At 50.3% G+C, this 18,135-nt stretch overlaps 2 protein-coding genes across 5 annotated transcripts in view; one reads left to right on the top strand and one right to left on the bottom strand.

The window, feature by feature from the left end:
• The window catches only part of GFOD2 (Gfo/Idh/MocA-like oxidoreductase domain containing 2), a 43,806-nt gene extending 25,696 nt beyond the window's left edge, over positions 1-18,110 (top strand). For 2 of the 4 annotated variants that reach the window (XM_060289834.1, XM_060289835.1), the window contains 3 exons: positions 1,329-1,674; positions 10,274-11,168; positions 11,946-18,110. In XM_060289834.1, coding sequence (XP_060145817.1) covers positions 1,416-1,674; positions 10,274-11,168; positions 11,946-12,087 — 1,296 coding nt within the window. In that variant the 5' untranslated portion in view covers positions 1,329-1,415 and the 3' untranslated portion in view covers positions 12,088-18,110. Of the gene's footprint in view, positions 1-1,328; positions 1,675-10,273; positions 11,169-11,265; positions 11,922-11,945 lie in introns of those variants that run through there. The other 2 variants (XM_030863626.3, XM_060289838.1) reach the window with 2 other exon arrangements.
• Positions 16,472-18,108, bottom strand: C19H16orf86 (chromosome 19 C16orf86 homolog). The gene is given in 4 exon segments (XM_030863643.1): positions 16,472-16,881; positions 16,985-17,232; positions 17,565-17,794; positions 18,004-18,108. Coding segments are annotated over 4 exon segments (993 nt in total).
• Positions 18,111-18,135: the final 25 nt, after the last annotated feature.

Genomic DNA, 18,135 nt, shown 5'->3' with positions numbered 1-18,135 from the left:
ATTCAGTGGGTCTGGGGTCACCAGTGACTCTATACACAGCTAGTGTGAGGACCACTGGTTTAGCTGAGGGAGTGCTGTGTGGAGAAACCTGAACCCTGCACACACCTAAATCTCACTGTGGTTTCCAAGCAGACTTTTGTTTGGTCTCGTTCTTTATTTCATTTTATAAACCCTTGTGATCAGAAGGAAGAACTCCATAATAAGTAAGAAACATTCATTGTAGAAAATTTAGCAAAGTTCAGAAAACAAAAATCATCCACAGTCCCATCAATGTGAGTAATAATTATTAAATTCAGGTCCTTCTGTTATGTCCTCTGTATGGAGTATGGTTATTGATAGAGATATCCTTTATAGTCTCATACATATATACACCTTTTGTGCTTTTTCTGGTTTTGTTTTAAACGAAATTGTTATCATCCTTCACATACTGTTTTCTGTCTTTTCAGTGAATACATGGTGATGTCTTTCAGGTCATCGAGGGCCTTCTACTCATGATTTTCAGTGGCTCTGTAGTGTTATCAATCTAACCCACTACTGTTATTGAACATCTGTCTCATTTCCCAATTTTTCACTATCTTAGTCAACGTTAGCATGGATATTTTTATATTAAAAATTTCATTCTGGGCTTCCCTGGTGGCGCAGTGGTTAAGAATCCGCCTGCCAATGCAGCGGACACGGGTTTGATCCCTGGTCCAGGAAGATCCCACATGCCGTGGAACAACTAAGCCTGTGTGCCACAACTACCGAGCCCCACAATGAGAAGCCCGCGCACCGCAATGAAGATCCAATGCAGCCAAAAATAAACAAATTTCATTCTAAATATCCTTGTTATTGCTGCTGCTGCTGCTGCCAGTTTGGTAGTTGACATTTTTTTTGGTATTTTTGGTTTCTAGTGAACATTTTCCTATGCTTGCTACCCTTAACTTTTAAATTATAACGTGTATAGCACCTAAGTAGTTCTCTTTCATCTTTTACTGTAATATAACACTCTTCTTTTTCTTCTGTAATATAATATCATAGAATCATGAACTTGTACAAATTAAGGCCCTGGAGGTTAAATGATTTGACCAGAGTCACACCGAAAATTAAGTAACAGAACAGAAATTTGAACCTAGCTTTACTCATTTTTCATCCTTCCTCCTCCTAGTAGATAGATATTGCTAATATCCTTAAGTCTCCATGGGAGAAGCTTCTGCAGCGTTTCAGTTTGGAGCAATATTTCATTTGTCTTTTGTGGCAGAGAACTTGCTGCTTCTGAATCAGCCCAGAAAGTAGCCTCAGCTGAGTGTGCCCTCCACTAACAGTCAGTGTCCTGCTTTCTGTTCCAGGAGCCATGTGTGACCAGGACTGGGGGATGGTCGTACTCATGCTGGAGACTCTTGTGAGGAGATGAGTTGGTGAACAGAGAAGCCAGCATGAAGATGCTTCCCGGAGTGGGCGTGTTTGGGACTGGCAGCTCTGCCCGGGTTCTGGTCCCACTGCTGCGGGCAGAAGGGTTCACGGTGGAGGCCCTGTGGGGGAAGACTGAGGAGGAGGCGAAGCAGCTTGCCGAGGAGATGAACATCACCTTCTACACCAGCCGGACCGATGACGTCTTGCTGCATCAAGACGTGGATCTGGTGTGCATCAACATCCCCCCTCCGCTTACCCGACAGATATCTGTGAAGGCTCTAGGTACGGACAGTCAGGCCATAGCAAGGGCAGAGTGCGCCTCCCTCTCAGTGGTCCTTGAGTGACACTGCTCTCCTCTGGGCCTGGGTGGTCCTTTTTGGGCCTGGGTCTGGGACAGCACTCATCCCTGAAGCAGTGCCGAGGGAGGGCACGTTGGGAGGCCTTATGGCTGGGAGAGGAAATGCTCCAGTGGCTGGGAGACATGCAGCGTTCCCCACCTCCAATAAGTAAATCCCTGAGCAAAAATTAAGCAAATGTCTTTCGAGTTGGCCTGTCACAGGGGTTAGAGATTATTACATTTCAGGCATTGTAAAGTTTGCCTCTGTGAAGTCAGAGTTCAAAGACCTGGGCACTGGGGAATTGGCTGTGATTGATGCATTTGTTCTTCCATTTCTGTGGCCCGCAGCACCACAGAAAGGAGAAGAGGATGTGTATCAAGGCTGCCATTTCTCATATTTTGTCAGTCCTTGACTAGATTGAGCACACACGCTTCCCGCCAAGCTTTGCCATTTTGTATGCCAGAGGGTGGGAAGGCTCTCTGACAGCGCTGGGTTTCCCTGACAGGATCCACAGATCAGCCTGCTCACATCTCTGCTCCCTCCGGAAATAGTTTGCTCGGCCACCTCCTGCCCCTGGCTGGGCATGGCTTGGTGCGCCGTTCTCCTGCAGTTCCTGTTGGGCTTCTCTTTCCTGTCAACTGTAGAAAAATTATTCTCTTTGTCTTATATAGGAATCAGAATCTAATTCAATAGGAAAACAAACCAGTAAACATTCATCCAGCAGTTTTTTTAAAAATGTCTCCTGTGTGCTAGGCACTGTCCTGATGTCGTTCTTGACATTCAGAGCAGTGTTGGATTGGAGCTGTCTCTGCTTTCAGATTTCACAGTCCAGTTGAAGAGACTAGAAGTTACACACATTGCAAGGTAAATGAGAAAAGACTTAAGTAACAATTCAGGTAGCATATAATTAATTGACAGAGTAATTGTTTTATGTAAGGTGATGGGAGCCAGGTGTCTCTCTGATGCAGTCAGAGATCTGTGGGTCCAGGAACTGATATGCCGTGAGGCTGACCGCCACTCCTTCTGGCCACTACCATGGTGGAGGGTCCAAGGCTCTGCTGCTTGTCTCTCCCGTAGTCTGAGGATAAGAGGGTGTCTGTCACCTCTAGCCCAGTGGGTTGGAGAGGATAAGTGTTCATTGAAGTGAGCAGGAGTAGCAGTCTGTCTGGTTGTTGATTTAGGGCATGTAAGTTTTGGCCAAAAATTATAGATGGTTTGTCTTTTTCCAGAGACCTCCCTCTGAGGATGTGTGACATTGGAGCTATTCACTGGCCCTAGATTTTTAGGGCAGATAATGCTCCCAGATTGGGTTTAGAAGTAGACTTCAGCCAACACTTTAACAGAGGGCTGGTTCAAGGGAATCAAGCTACCATGGTCACTTGACTTCTCACCATTCCTTGTGGCATGAATGCAGGTTGGTGAGGCCGGGTGTGTGCAGAGGCAGAGTGCTAGAGACTCTGGTCGCCTTCTTGAACTTTAGGGTCCTCACAGAGGCCATTTCTGAGCTGTGTAAGAAGAAAGAGGAGTTCTTTGGGCCCAAGCCTGCTGTTTTCCTGGTACAGGAAAACATTGGACTTTGGGCCATTTAATATAAACAGGAAGGACAGGGATGACCAGAGGCTTCTGGGGTCTTGTATCCCAGCCCTCAGTGAAGTAAGGCCATCAGCCTTCTCTCCACATCTCTGTTGTCAGGAAGGAGGAGGGTATGAATGAGGGTCTTTGGTCTGTTCTTGCAGGTACATGACCACAGGGCCAATTTGGTTGGGCTGGGAGAGCCCTTGTCAGCTGGACCTGCCCTCAGGCACTGCCCACTTAGGCCCCAAAGGAGTCACTGAGCCTGTTGTGACCATGAAGTTGACTCCCTGTGTGCTTTCTTTCTTTTTTTTTTTTTTTAAGTGAGAATTCTGTCTTAATTTTAACTTATATGGAAGAGGGCATGAGAACTCCTCCAGTTTTCCCAAATGACTTGGTGTGAGTACATGAACTGCTGTAGGTAGAGCACCAAACTGACCTTGACATCAGACCCCACTTCTGACCCTATTTCTGTCCCTCTCAACCTGTGTGGGCCCCTGTGAAATGAGGGTATCATTCAGCCTTTCCAGCATGATATATGACTGCCTCCGAGTACTGACCAAGAAAGACACTGGCATCACGTTACAAGGGAAAGCCAGGCTTTCCTGTTGTCCCACATGGAACAGCAGATTTGTTTAAATTAAATTCACATCAAAAATAAATGGTAGGCATCTCTTCTGGATGTTCGTTAGGTAAGTGTTCACTGACTTGAATGTAGCTTAGAAATGGAACTAAGCGTTCTGAGTCATCTCAAATGTGAAACACTGTTCTGTAGGTTGGAGGACTATATATGCATATATCTTTATAAATATAAATTTATTTATTTATGGCCGCATTGGGTCTTCGTTGCTGCGCGTGAGCTTTCTCTAGTTGCACTGCGCGGGCTTCTCATTGTGGTGGCTTCTCTTGTTGTGGAGCACGGGCTCTAGGTGCATGGGCTTCAGTAGTTGCGGCACGCGGGGTCAGTAATTGTGGCTCTTGGACTCTAGAGCACAGGCTCAGTAGTTGTGGCGCACACGCTTAGTTGCTCTGTGACATGTGGGATCTTCCTGGACCAGGGCTCAAACCCGTGTCTCCTGCATTGGCAGGCAGATTCTTAACCACTTTGCCACCAGGGAAGTCCCTGGAGGACTGTATTTAAATTAATGCCTCAAAAGCATGACCCATTCTTTCCTCCTGTAATGTAAAGCTCTGGAAGGAGCTCCTTCTTGGACCTCCCTCCCACCCCCACCCCCCCCATCCCACCCATCTAGCTCATCACAGAGTACCTAGCTGAGCTCCCTGTGCTATACCACAGGTTCCCACTAGCTATCTGGTTTACACATGGTAGTGTACTTATGTCAAACCTAATCTCCCAATTCATCCCATCCTCTCCTTCCCCCACTGTGTCCACACATCTGTTCTTTATGCATCTCTGTTCCTGCGCTGCAAATAGGTTCATCTGTACCATTTTTCTAGATTCCACATGTATGCATTAATATACAATATTTGGTTTTCTCTCTGACTTACTTCACACTGTATGACAGTCTAGGTCCATCCACGTCTCTACAAATGACCGTATTCTGTTTTTTATTATGGCTGAGTAATATTCCATTGTATACAATGTACCACATCTTCTCTATCCATTCATCTGTCGATGGACACTTAGGTTGTTTCCAGGTCCTAGCTATTGTAAACAGTGCTGCAATGAACATTGGGGTACATGTGTCTTTTTGAATTATGGTTTTATCAGGATCTTATTTTCTACTTTTGTTTGACTTTTCATTTTCTTCCACCTCAGATTTCATCCGTGTGGCTTTCCCATGAATTCCTTAAAGGAGAGGGAGGGACTCTAATGTTTTATTTCTCAATTTAGAAGTGGTTCAGAAAAATTTTACTGTACAAAGTGCCCCACCATTTTTGCCATGTTGAATGTTTTCTTAAATCTGTCACTAAAAGGTAAGTTTCTGTGCCCAGTTCTTGGCACTTGTGTGCTTCATTAGAAAAATGCTGGGTTTGCCAATCCTTTCCCCATGGGCTCTTAAGATAACAAGGGATCATTCCTCAAGCAGCCTGACCCAGAAAATATAATCCCAAGAACACCAGTCCCTTGGGATGCCTTCCCTGACCCCCCAGTCCAGATCAGGTCCCTGCTATATCTTTCATATTAACATTAATATCATCTTCATTGCATTTATCACAAGTGCAATTCTACTTGTATTCATAGGATAATTTGATTAATGGCTTTCTCTCCCACTAAACTGTAAGTTGTCTGAAAGTAGAGATCATGCCTGATGTTGTGTCCTCTGAGCTTAGCACAGGGCCTGGCACACTGGTTGAATGGAAGTGTTCACAAATTCTACCTGTGCAAGCCCAGTCTGCTGGTGTGACTCAGGGAGCTGACAGGGGCTTGTGACCCGGGAGAGACTGGGCTGTGGGCAGCAGTGATTCTGTCCGGTGGCTATCAAACTTTCTTTTCTAAGTAGCAGAACATTCTTTGTTAAAAAAAAAAAAAAGGCAGAATCCATGGATTTTGTAAAACATAAAAGTGTTGATTTTTCTGGGGCTGCTTCTCTTCCCTGCTGTTTGAAATCATTTGTCTAGTCCCACACCTCTAAAGAGGGAAACAGCGGTGTTGTCCCAGAGCTGTGAACCTGTGGTGCGTTACTAAGGAACAAAGAGGTGGTTTGGGGCAGCTTCTCAGGGCACTTTACTCCTAGGTCGTCTGGGGAGCATGAGCTGGAGAGAGGTTTGCAGTCTGGAACTTGTTCAGCCTCCAGAAGATCTGAGCTAATGGCACTCGGCATCCATGCTTTCCCCATTCCCTGGAGACAAAAGTGGTTTTCAGCTTCTCTAATATCTCGTTGATTTCCTAACAGGAAAGCTAGATAAACTTAAATAAACTTGTCTTTCAAGGCAACGCCACTCTTCCTAAAGGTACAGGACCTGTGCAGCTGGCCTGTAGGAGCCTGGTTTAACTCAAGATGGCCTTTAGCTCCCACACTAGTAATACTACTGGGTCCCAAGTTCAAAAGCTCTCTTACTGTTCAGGCTCAAGAAGGAAGGCCTCTTCCCCTTCCCTGACCTCTCGTGGCATGAAGTAAATATTACTTACTCTAGTTTTATCACCACCAAACTCTCAACAGCCGCAGGAGTCCTTTTCCTCCCAGCCCACCTCCTCTCCTCCCCACCTTGCAGTGTCCACCCCAACCCCTGCTGTGCATAGTTGTAGCAGGAAACCTCTGGGTTGGCCAGAGCTGCAGCCAAGTGGCCAAATTCTCACCCAGTACTGTGGTTCTCCTGTCCCTAATCCTAAAATCCCACAAGTGTGGGGAAGCATTGGAGACCCTCCAAGAGCAGATAGTGATAGCAGTTAGGTGCTACTCTCCTTGTAGGGCCCTGCTCCAGCTCTGGACCCCTGTGCAAGGACCTCTCCCCTTGCCTTGTCCCCCTGCCCTTTCCACACTGCTCCCCGCCTTGGGCATGTAACGCTTGGCTAGCTGTTCTGTTGTCCTGCCAGTACCTGTTGTAAAGCTTTCATTACTGTTTAGAGAAGAGCAGGAGGTTTCAAGAGTTTTGTAAAGTGAAGAGATTGAATTGGGTCATAGGCTACACATGTGTTCCTCCTTGCCGCAGCACTGAGCTTCGTAACACTGGGAGTTCATGCCCGAGAATCCCATATGTGCAGATGGCAAATGCTCTGTGGGGTTCTTGAGGGTCAGGGTGGCAGGGGAGAGGGTAGAAAGTGAGGGGAGCTTGGAAGGATTGGCCAAAGGCACCAGATTATCTCCTGTGGGCTTTGTCAGGATGTGAGCTTCTGAAGGACTGGTCTGGGCCTAACTCTATGAGAGGTCTGATAAAAAGCACATAGAATGAGAAAACTCATCTATGTTCATGTTGATCTTTAAACTTCTTTTTAAAAATTAAATTTTCAAAATATTGAACATTGATATTATTGGCCTGGAAATGTAGCTTCTGTGTGAGTCTTAAAATCTGAGTCACAGCGGACCCTTTTTTTTCCTGTATTTATGACGTCTGCCGGGTCTCTCTCATGGTGATGGTTATAAAATGTACCGGTGACAGAGCTGTGCTGGGCTGAGCACTTTACATATACTGCCTCACTTGACTTACTGTTCTACCCTGCATGGTAGATGGGACTCTCCTTTTACAGTGTAGTAAACCAAAGCCCAGAGAGGTTTAGAAATGTCCCAGGTCATGCAGCAACCAAGCGAGAGAACCAGAATTTGAATCCCAGAGTGGCTCCAAAGCTCGAGTTTGGCACCAATAAATGGCCCTTTCTGAGCAGCCAGCTGTCCTGGGGCCCCATTGTTTCTGTTGCAAGGTGGCCAGACAAGTTCCCCTCCTGAGCCTGTGTGAACAGAATCCATCAGAAGAAGCTACACCCAGGGACTTTCCTGGTGGTCCAGTGGGTGGGACTCTGCGCTCGCATCGTGGGGGGCCCAGGTTCAATCCTTGGTTAGGGAACTAGATCCTGCATGCCGCAACTAAGAGTTCACATGCTGCGACTAAGAATTCCACATGCTGCAACTAAAAAAAAAGATCCCGCAGGCCACAACGAGGATCCTGTGTGCGCAACTGGGACCCAGCGCAGCCTAAATTAATAAATAAATATTTTTTATTTATTAAAATAAAAAATTAAATAAAAATGTAAAAAAGAAGAAGCCGGACTTCCCTGGTGGTGCAGTGGTAAAGAATCCGCCTACCAGTGCAGGGGACATGGGTTTGAGCCCTGGTCCCGGAGGATCCCACATGCCGTGGAGCAACTAAGCCCGTGTGCCACAACTACTGAGCCTGCGCTCTAGAGCCCGCGAGCCACAACTACTGATGCCTGTGCGCCTAGAGCCCGTGCTCCGCAACAAGAGAAGCCACCACAATGAGAAGCCCACGCACCGCAACGAAGAGTAGCCCCTGCTCGCTGCAACTGGAGAAAGCCCATGTGCAGCAACAAAGACCCAACGCAGCCAAAAATAAATAAATAAATAAATAAATAAAATGTATTAAAAAAAAAGAAAAAAGACTGAGGGAGACCAGTTAAGTTACCATTGCAATAATCCAGGCAAAAAAGTGTGGTGACTTGGATGAGGAAGGTGGCACTGGTGGTAGTGGGAACTGGTGAGATCCTGGATGTAGTTTGAAAGCTAAGCCAACAGGATTTACTGATGATTGAAAGTGGGATGGATGTGAGTGACATCCGTGATTCTGGCTTGAGAAACGGGGAGAAATGAATCGCCATTGACTGAGGTGGAGAAAACTCAGGGAAGGGAGTATCAAGAGCTCAGTTTGGGATTCCAACCCTAAACCTACCCCACCACCTTGAATGTCTTTGTGAGTGAGCTACCAATTATCTATCCAATTTCCTACATTTCTTATCGACCCTGTGTAAACCCTCCAACCTGTTTCCTGGTGTGCACTCAGGACTTTAGGAATCCCAGCCGTTTCCTCAGTGCCTTTGCACATGCAGTTTCCTGCCTGGGTGTCCTTTCCCCCTTATGCTCCCTGGAACATTTGCTTCCTTAAAGATCCCTGGCGGCACTCCCCCATGAAGTCTTCCCTTATTCTGCCATCTGTACCAGACCCTTGAGCTTGTTCCCTCAAGAAGCCCATGACTTCTTGGGTGAATTGAGGTCGTGGAATTTGAGTTGCACCCCAAGGGCAGTGTCTGTGGAATGAGTAATGGAATAACTGGATGTCTTCACACTTCCCTAGCTTGCTGTACCCCCAAACCTGTGTGTGTCCAGTCCATACGACTTCTTGGGCTTTGTAAGTTTTCTGTTGAAGATACTAGCATAAGACTTTCTTCTGCTTGAACCATCCCAAGCTCACAGGAATACTCCAGGAGTTGGTGTCTTTTGGCTGTTCGTACCCTCATGAGCTTTCATCTCATGATGTGGAGGAGTGTTGATCCCTTCCTTTTCCTCGTGTGGGAGCTGCTCAGTCCTCTTGGTCTCTCTCTTCAGGGCTTTGTCTAGCTTTGTTTTGCTCTCTGGGTGCATTCCAGCTGCGATGTACTCAGAACAGGCATGAGACAGAAAGGATGTTTTCTCTCCCTTTCCCCTCCTACTGGAGCCAAGCATTTTCGGGCCTTATGACTACACTAACTTGTTGAACCAGTGTTTTCAGAGGACAATCTGCGAGGAATCTTAGAGCCCTTTCTGCAGTTACAACTGAGAGTGCCAAGCTCATCCCCTAGAATATAGATTTGATTTTCTTACCCCAAGCTGATGATCTAATAAATGCATAAAGGTACATAAGCATGTCCAAGAAGCATGTCCACCTCTCCAGCCCACTTGTATTAGGCAGTGTTCTTGAGATAAACAGAACCAGGAGGATGTATATTGAGAGAGGGAGGTAGAGATTTATTTTCTAAAAACTGATTCATGCTATTGTAGGAGCTGACAGATCTGAAATCTGCAGAGCAAATCTGAGTTCCAGCAAGAGGTGATGTTGCAGACTTGAGTCTGAAGGCAGTCTGGAGGCAGAATTCCTTCCTCTTCAGGGAACTTCAGTCTTTTTTCTCAAGGTCTTCATCTGATGAGTTGAGGCCTACCCACATTATGGAGGGTAATCAGCTCTACTCAAAGTCTACTGGTTTAAATGTTCATCAGATCTAAAGATATCTTCCCAGCGGTGTCTAGACTAGTATTCGATGGGCACCATAACCTAACCAAGTTGACACATAAAATTAACCTTGTGCCACCTCTCTACCTCCCACTCCTGGTTTGCACCTTCTGCCTCTACTCCTTTCATTTTTCCTTTAAGACCTTGCTTCTCTTTCTCGAGCCCATAATTCTTTCTCTAGTCCCAGTCACTGGGTACTGTTTTCATCCAAGCTGATCACCTTTCCTCTTGTCCCAGGTCACCACCTGGTCTCAGGCAGCTTTCCTGAGTCACCTGCCTTCCAGAAATGGGTTTTCTTTTCCCAGTGTAAACCCCTTGGGACTTTGAGATTTCCTGCTGTGTTTTATTCTCAGGCATTGGGAAGAATGTGGTTTGTGAGAAGGCAGCAACCTCGGTGGATGCCTTCCGGATGGTGACAGCCTCGCGCTACTACCCACAGCTGATGAGCCTGGTGGGGAACGTGCTGCGCTTCCTGCCTGCCTTCGTGCGCATGAAGCAGCTGATTGCCGAGCACTACGTGGGTGCAGTGATGATCTGTGATGCCCGCGTCTACTCGGGCAGCCTGCTCAGCCCCAACTACGGCTGGATCTGTGATGAGCTCATGGGCGGTGGGGGCCTGCACACCATGGGCACCTACATTGTGGACCTGCTGACCCACCTGACTGGCCAGAAAGCCGAGAAGGTACATGGGCTGCTCAAGACCTTTGTGAGGCAGAATGCAGCCATCCGTGGCATCCGGCATGTCACCAGCGATGACTTCTGTTTCTTCCAGATGCTTATGGGTGGGGGTGTGTGCAGCACAGTAACACTCAACTTCAACATGCCAGGCGCCTTTGTGCACGAGGTCATGGTGGTGGGCTCTGCGGGACGCCTTGTTGCCCGGGGAGCTGACCTCTACGGGCAGAAGAACTCTGCCACACAAGAGGAGCTGCTGCTGAGGGACTCGCTGGCTGTGGGCACGGGGCTCCCCGAGCAGGGGCCCCAGGATGTCCCGCTGCTTTACCTGAAGGGCATGGTCTACATGGTGCAGGCCCTGCGCCAGTCCTTCCAGGGGCAGGGGGACCGCCGCACGTGGGACCATACCCCCGTCTCCATGGCCGCCTCATTCGAGGATGGGCTCTACATGCAGAGCGTGGTGGATGCCATCAAACGGTCGAGCCGATCCGGGGAGTGGGAGGCTGTGGAGGTGCTGACGGAGGAGCCTGACGCCAACCAGAACCTGTGTGAGGCGCTCCAGCGGAATAACCTGTGAGCCTGCACGTGGGCTCCCTGCCACGGGGCAAAGGGTGAGGGAGGAGCTGTGATGGGAGGGCTTGGTTATAGCACAGTGTCTTTCATTTGATAGGTCAACTTGGGCAGAGTTGAATTCGGGTGAATCTGAAGGTGGCCCCAGGAGAACGCCCCCTCCAGTGCTCATTTACTCCTCAGACTGGTGAGGCGGTGCCGTTCCTATTGCCATGGCTGAGAGGGCCGGCACACTGCACAGGGCGGAGCTGCCCCCAGTGTGTGAGCAGTTCCAGCAAAGGCTTGACTTGGGGGCTTCATCAGCCTATTTGTGGTCTTAACTGGATGAGAAAGCACAGCAAGGAGCCAGCTTGGCTTGATTGCTCAGGCCTGAGGAGAAATGACAAGAGGCCTTGTTTCCATGCCCGTCCTGGGCTGGGGCATCTCAGGAATGGTGAGGGCAGGAAGTCATCCCTCAGGGATCTGCACCTGCCCTCGCTCCCATGTGACCAAGCCCTTCCGGCCTGCAGGCTGCCCCTTCCCTGGCGGGGAGGAGGGGTTCTGTAGTAGATGAGCTCTCAGGGGCTGTTGACCTAGGGCAGAGGGCCCCTGAGTTGGCAGAGAGGAGACAAGGGAGAGCTCTGGGACATCTGATAAATGTTAATAAATCAGAAAGTCTGACACTGTGACATGTGGTTGTTGGTTGGTTGTTTGGTAGATTGGGTTTCTTTAATAATGAAAGGCTTGTTGATTGTTGTAGATTTGTTTCTATTTTTCTCTTTCCTTGTGGCTCTATGGCAGCCCTGACCTGCTCTGGATCCTTCACTATCTAGCGGGACACACAGGCTCCTACCACTGTCTGCCCTCATCTCCTGGCTTATTCCTTGCAGCTGAATCCCTCTGGAGCCCTCCAAGAAGTCTTTCCTCAGCAAACAGGACTTAAGACTTCAGGGGGCCAATCAGGCCTGACGTTTAAGGGGAGATAGTGGGAGAGTTCGAGGTCTCCCTGGGCTGGAGGTCAGGAAGGGTTCTGTTCTTGAAACCAAGGGGTTGGCTCCAGAGGAGCCCTGGGAGAGGAGGGGTGAGGAGTGGCCCCAGGGAGGCTAGACGGGGTGAACTGGAGGAAGGCGCTGCCCCTCGGAAGCATTGTAGCCGGGGTGTAGCCGAGCACTGCCTGGCCTAGCCAGCCAGTCTCCAGCTCTGCTTTTACTAACCTGTTCTCCCCACAGGAAGAGGCTTTTAACCCTGTCAGTCAGAGGCAGGTGGGGCAGGACGGTGGGAAAGGACACATCGACTCCTTTGTTCCTCTGCCAGAATTAAGTCTGGACCAGACTCTCCCCTTCTCTAAGCTTCCCTCTTTCTGGCCTGCTGTGGACTCCTCACCAGAAAGAGAGAGGCTCAGAGAGGGCTCCCTCTTCCTCCTGGCACCCTTTATAGGAGTCACCAGGCCTATTTTCCTGTATTGTCCTGGTTTCAGACCTTGTCTTTGTGAGGTAAAATAACAGTGGCTAGTGTTGGGGTGTACTTACTGCATATTGGGGCCCCAGGGATAGATGGTTCACGTGTATTATTCTATTTAATATCCAAACCACTCTACGAGGTACTACTATTAATATTCCCGTTATTCAGAGCAGAGAGGGGCAAAGTTACTTGCCTCCTGTAAGTTATAAGTGACAGAGCTAGGAGCCTGGTCAGGGTCCTCTTACTACAGAGCCTGACCCTGAACTATTCCTTCCTTAGTGCCTGTGGCATCTCAGACTCTTGAGTGCCCAGGCATTGCCCTTCCCCGCTCGGGTCCTCATCCAGGTTACATTCCTCTCTACAGCAGGAATCTCAGCCTGGCCTGAACTAGTAGGTGGACTGTAGAAAGAACCCCACCAGGCAGGATGCTGGTAGAGGTGAAGGAGGAGAAGCTGCTCCCTTCCTCCCGGCTCAGCTCCAGGTCATCCTTCTGTGTGTTAACAGGATGTTGAGATCCCCCCTAAATTTGGGTATTGACCAAGAAAGCACATGCATCCATTGCATCCGACTCAGATGCTCTTACTTAAGAAAGGGCCATGTTATTGACCCACAGTGGCACTTAGGTTTTATAGGACTGCAATAAAACCTCTGGTTTACAAAGATGGATTCCAACCAAGTCCTGGGGCCGACTGTACATGGGCTTAGGGCAGAGCTACTCTTGAGGACCCAGGTCCTCTGTTGGTACTCTGCAGAACCTAGGTCCATGGCCATCCCTCAGACATCTTTACCATCTTGTATCTCTTGGATTGGTGTGGGGGAGGAGAGGTACCATGAAGTGGCCCAGATGCCTGTTCCCAAGGAAGCCAGCAGGGTTCTGGTTCCCAGAGGTGACAGTCAACTGGTTCCAGGCTTGTCCTGCAGCTCCCCCTCCTGGAGGAAGTCAGCATCACCTTCCAGGACCTGTTTCCCAAATCTCAGGATCTTCCTTGGGTCAAAATAAAGTTTTTCCAAGCCAATGAAAAGGCAGTTAGCTTTTCCTCTCTCTTACAGCAAGCAGAAGAGAGCTTCCAGAATACCTTTTGCTTATTTTCCAACCCCCAACCAAATCTAGGCCTCGCACTCACCCAGACAATGGCAGCAGCCTCCTCACCTCCCTATCGCCAGTCTTTCCCTTCCTTATTCGGCCCTTCACGCTGATGCCCAAGCAACCTCTCCAAAACGTCAGGCCAATATCCCTCGTTGCCTACACCCAGCCTGGTCTGATAGCCAGGCCTCTGCTTCAGCCATGCTAAATGGCCCTCCTACATGGGGCTGACATCTTCCACACTAGTGAGGCTTCATCCCTGGCATATCCTCTGATTGGAAGGCCACCCAACTCTCTCCTTCAGGAAGCAGCTGGAGAGCTGCCTCTTCACTCCTGCAGGCAAAGTGGCAGTCACTCCCACTACCTGTGGCGCCACAGCTCTGGTCCTCAGCCCTTCCGTTATCACGTCTCCTTGAATTATGCTGCCTTAGCATTACACACTTAGAGTGAGCTTCTAGGAGTGGTAGTGGTGTCTTGTTCCTTTCTGTGGCTACTATCACCCACCCTGCTTAGACAAGCCTGACAAGTGAGTAAGCCCTCAGGAAACAGACTGACTCTTCTGTGGTTACTGAGTATTTCCTACGTCACCTGTGAAGAAATAGGAACAGATCTTCCTTATCAGTGCTGGCCTGACCGACACCTCCAGCCCTGGAGACCACACAGAGAAAGGAGATGCTCAGCCTTCTTGGGTCAGGCCTTAGCCAGAGAGCCCCCAGGTTCAGAGATCTTCAGGGCTCAGGAAAGGGCAGGCCCTCCCTGGGCCCCAGGGTGTGGTCTCATGCAAGGCCACTCCTTTGCAGGCCTCTGCTTCCTCAGCCATAAAGTCAGGAGATCAAACTCAGTTATCTTGAAGAGCCCTCTACCTCTAAAATTCCTGGAGAATTCGTGCTCATCCCTATGGACAGCGTTTCAGTCTGCATGGTCCCTGTAGAAGTATCTCCTAGCTCAGTCAGGTCACTGCCCAGGGAGAAGTGTGGGCAAAAAAATAAATGTCCTGATCCCACGGCTTGCCCTGAGGCCTTGTCATGGGGCCAGTGAGCATCCAAGTGACCCTTAAAAGAGGGAACAGCCTGGGATTATGCCCATTTTCTTCCTATTTCCTCCATATGGGCCTGCCCACCCCCTCCCTTCCTGGATGGCCAGGCCATTCTTACAGGGGCCCCCCCCATATGGTCCTGGACTTTGGATGGCCTCAGCCTTTCAGATCCTAACCTGTCCCTCTCTGCAGCTTCCTTGGCTCCCCACCTTGGTCTCCTTATCTTGGTGCCTTTCATGGGGCCCCTCTGTTAGGTGGATGCGGTGCAATGACACATGGCCTTGGGGAGTTCACAGTCTAGTCCCCGAAATAGTTATATAACCCACAGTGGTAGTAGCGTGTAGATGCTACAATGCAGGGCAATACAGCACTGGGTGCTGCCTGGCTCAGCAGGAAGCAAGGCGCCGTGAGTCTTCAAGGGTACATGTTATACTAGCCAGGTTGAGGGTGAAGAAATAAAGGCATTTTAGGCAGGGGAAGCCCCACAGGCAGAGAGGGAAGGTAAGAAAAGGTGGAGTTGGTCAGGGAATTACAGGAAGCCACTAAAAAGTTTTAAGGTAGTTGGGGTAAAACGAGCAGGGTGCTAGAGGGGTAGCAACACCATCAGGGGTTCAGGAGTGTGTAGCAGAATCATTGGGTGGGTTGGTGGGGCAAGGGCCCACCGGCAGGGAGACTAGTGAGCTCTCACCTGGAGATGACAGTGTCCCAGGCAAGGGTGCTGACGGGTGTCCGAGAGATTCTGTGTCTGAGAGGGTAGATTCACCTGCCTTCATGCCTGATTAGCTGGCAGGAGTCAATGAGCAAAGAATAGGATGGGGTCTGGGGTGATATCAGGATTTTGGCTTGAACAACTGTGTAGATGAGAAGCAGGAAGAAAAGCAGGTTGGAGGGAGGAGAAATCCATTTAATCTGGAATTCCCTGTGTTTACGATGTCTGAGGGACATGCAAGAGGACCAGGAGGCAGCAGGATAGGGGCTTTCCAAAATGGCCAGCACTGGCCCCCTCTTCCCAGAGACCCCTGAGGATCAGGCGCCGCAGTCATCCAGTGGCTCAGCCACAGGGGTCCAAAGAGAACATTCACCTCTACCACCACCCCTTGCCTGCCAGAAAAAGGCACCAATTCCTCTGTCACCAGGGGCCACTCTGGGGGCAAAGTCTGGTCCAGCTGTGAGAGCTGCCCCTCCTGGGACAGGCAAATGAACTCTGCCACCTCAGAAGGAAGATTCCAAGTGTTGGTCCCCTCAAGGTCAGATCAACGCAGGCCCCTTCCCTGGGAGACAGGGAGTAAGGCCAAGCACCCGCTTCCCATGATGTGACAGTTCTTTTCCTTTCTCTTCCCCAAGTTCTTCCTTACCAACCGCCTTTCCATCCCCACTGTTATCTTGTCTGACCTTCAGGTTCATCTGAGGAGGTTTTAAATGCACAGAACCAGGCCCCGCCCCTGCAGATTCTGATTCATTTAGGCCTGGGGTAGTGCCCAGGAATCTATATTTCTGTCAAGTTCTTGGGCAATCCAGTTCACTCTACTGGGGAATCCTCCACCCTTCTTCCCAGCCTCTCCCTCTTCAGGCATCTTATTTGGGGGATCACAGTCTGAGAAAAGGAAAAACGTTTATTTTTAGCAAACCCAAGATCCCAAGTAGGGGTAGGGGCAGAATCCCCTCTTCCACCTGAGTGCCTAGGGCCATAGACTGCTGCTCTGGTTCAGGCTTGGGAGAAGGGGAGCCCCCAGTGGGGCAGGACAGTCACTTGTACTGAGGAGAGGGTGGGGGTGCAAGTGGGGCAGCGCAGACACTTAGCATCTTGTTGGTGTCCACCTGAGTTGACTTGAGCATCTCAGCCTTGAGGCAACCGCTGACGCCCAGGCTGGGCAAACCCCCAGGCTCCTCGCCAGCTTCCTCTCCCAGGGGAACCAGAGTGTAGGTGGGGGTCATGAACATATTGGGGCAGGGCAAAGTGAGGCCTGAGCCCAGCTCACCTGCCGTTGGCAGCAAGGCCTACAGTTGTTCCACACCTGTCTCCTTGGGGATGAGGGCCAGCTCCGACTCAGGCTTCACCTCAGCCTCGGCCTCCCTGTCCCCCTCCCGTGCCTGGTTCAGCTCAGGGTTGCAATAGTTGATGTACTGGTACAGGGGCCGCAGGCGCTGGGCCTTTCCTGCAAGGACCCGGGGCAGGGCAGGTGCTGGAGCGCCAAGCTGTGCCATGTCAGGGGTCCAGCAGGCGGGGGATAAAGGGAAGGCCCGGGGAATGCCACTCACGCTCCAGTCCTAAGGTCTCTGAGGACGCAGACACTGTGCTGGCCACCACAGGGAGCACTGGGGTTCCCACACTCTTGCGCTTCTTGGCTTTTTTGTGCTGTTTGGCAGACGGCAAGGGCTCACTCTGGCTACTCTCCCGCTCCTCCCTCTGCAGCGGCATCCCCTGTGGCAGCTCAGCTTCAGCCCTAGGATGGGCTTGGTGGCTAGGTCCTGGGAGGCTAGGGGACAAGAAGTCCTGAGGAGCCAGCCTCCAGCCTTGGCTCCTGTGCCCTGTCCTAGGGAATAGCCCTGTCTACCTACCACCCCAGGCCCAGATTCTTGTCCCTTTCCTGGTCAGTGAGGCCCGGGGCTGGACAGGGGCCAAGAGCTCATGAGTTCAGCCCCTTACAAGGCTTTGAGACTCCCTCTCTGGATGTTCCCTACATCAGAGCTCTTGAGGGACAGAAGAGGGGAGGAGTGATGGTGGTGGCAGAGGATAAGTATGTACACTGCAGGAATGCCCGATTTAGGAATCCTACGGAATCCACCCCCATTCCACCTCCCCAGCCCTTCAGCTTCTTCCCTCTGAAAGCCCCCTCACTTGACCAGCTTCCTCTTCAGACCATGACTGGTCCTCACAATGGAGGCCATAGGCCTGGGGCCTTTCTCCTCTAGTGCCTGCACCTCTGGCTTGTGCCTCTCTTCCTCCAGCTTGAGTCTTTCCTCCTGGATCTTTGGCTCTGAGACTGGCCCTGTTGGGCACTTGTCTTCACCCTGGGTTTGGCAGGCTTCATGGGCTGGCACTAGGCACTGGTCTCCCATAACTGGACACTAGAGGTGACACATAGGTAACTGGTCACCATGGCCAGGCAAAGGATACAGGGATCAGCCATTAGATACCAAATACAGATGAAGGGCACCAGCCCATGCCCCTCCCAGGCTGTGGAGCCTGTCCTGGCAGTTAGGGGGTCATTGCACAGAAGCTGGTCTCCTAAAGCTCTGTGGCCAAGTGTTTGAAGGCTAGACAGCCTAATGGTCACCTCAGAATTCTGCGCATGGCCACCAGGCACCTCCGTAAGCTGTGACTGTCCCAATGCTGTTCCCTCTTGGGCCCCTGGCCGCTTCTCAGCCCCTGCTGAGGCCATGGCTGCGGAGGATCAGTGCATCCTCGA

This window comes from Globicephala melas, chromosome 19, assembly GCF_963455315.2.
Source record: "Globicephala melas chromosome 19, mGloMel1.2, whole genome shotgun sequence".
Taxonomy (NCBI): Eukaryota; Metazoa; Chordata; class Mammalia; order Artiodactyla; family Delphinidae; genus Globicephala; species Globicephala melas.
This window is presented reverse-complemented; position numbering and strand designations above follow the sequence as displayed.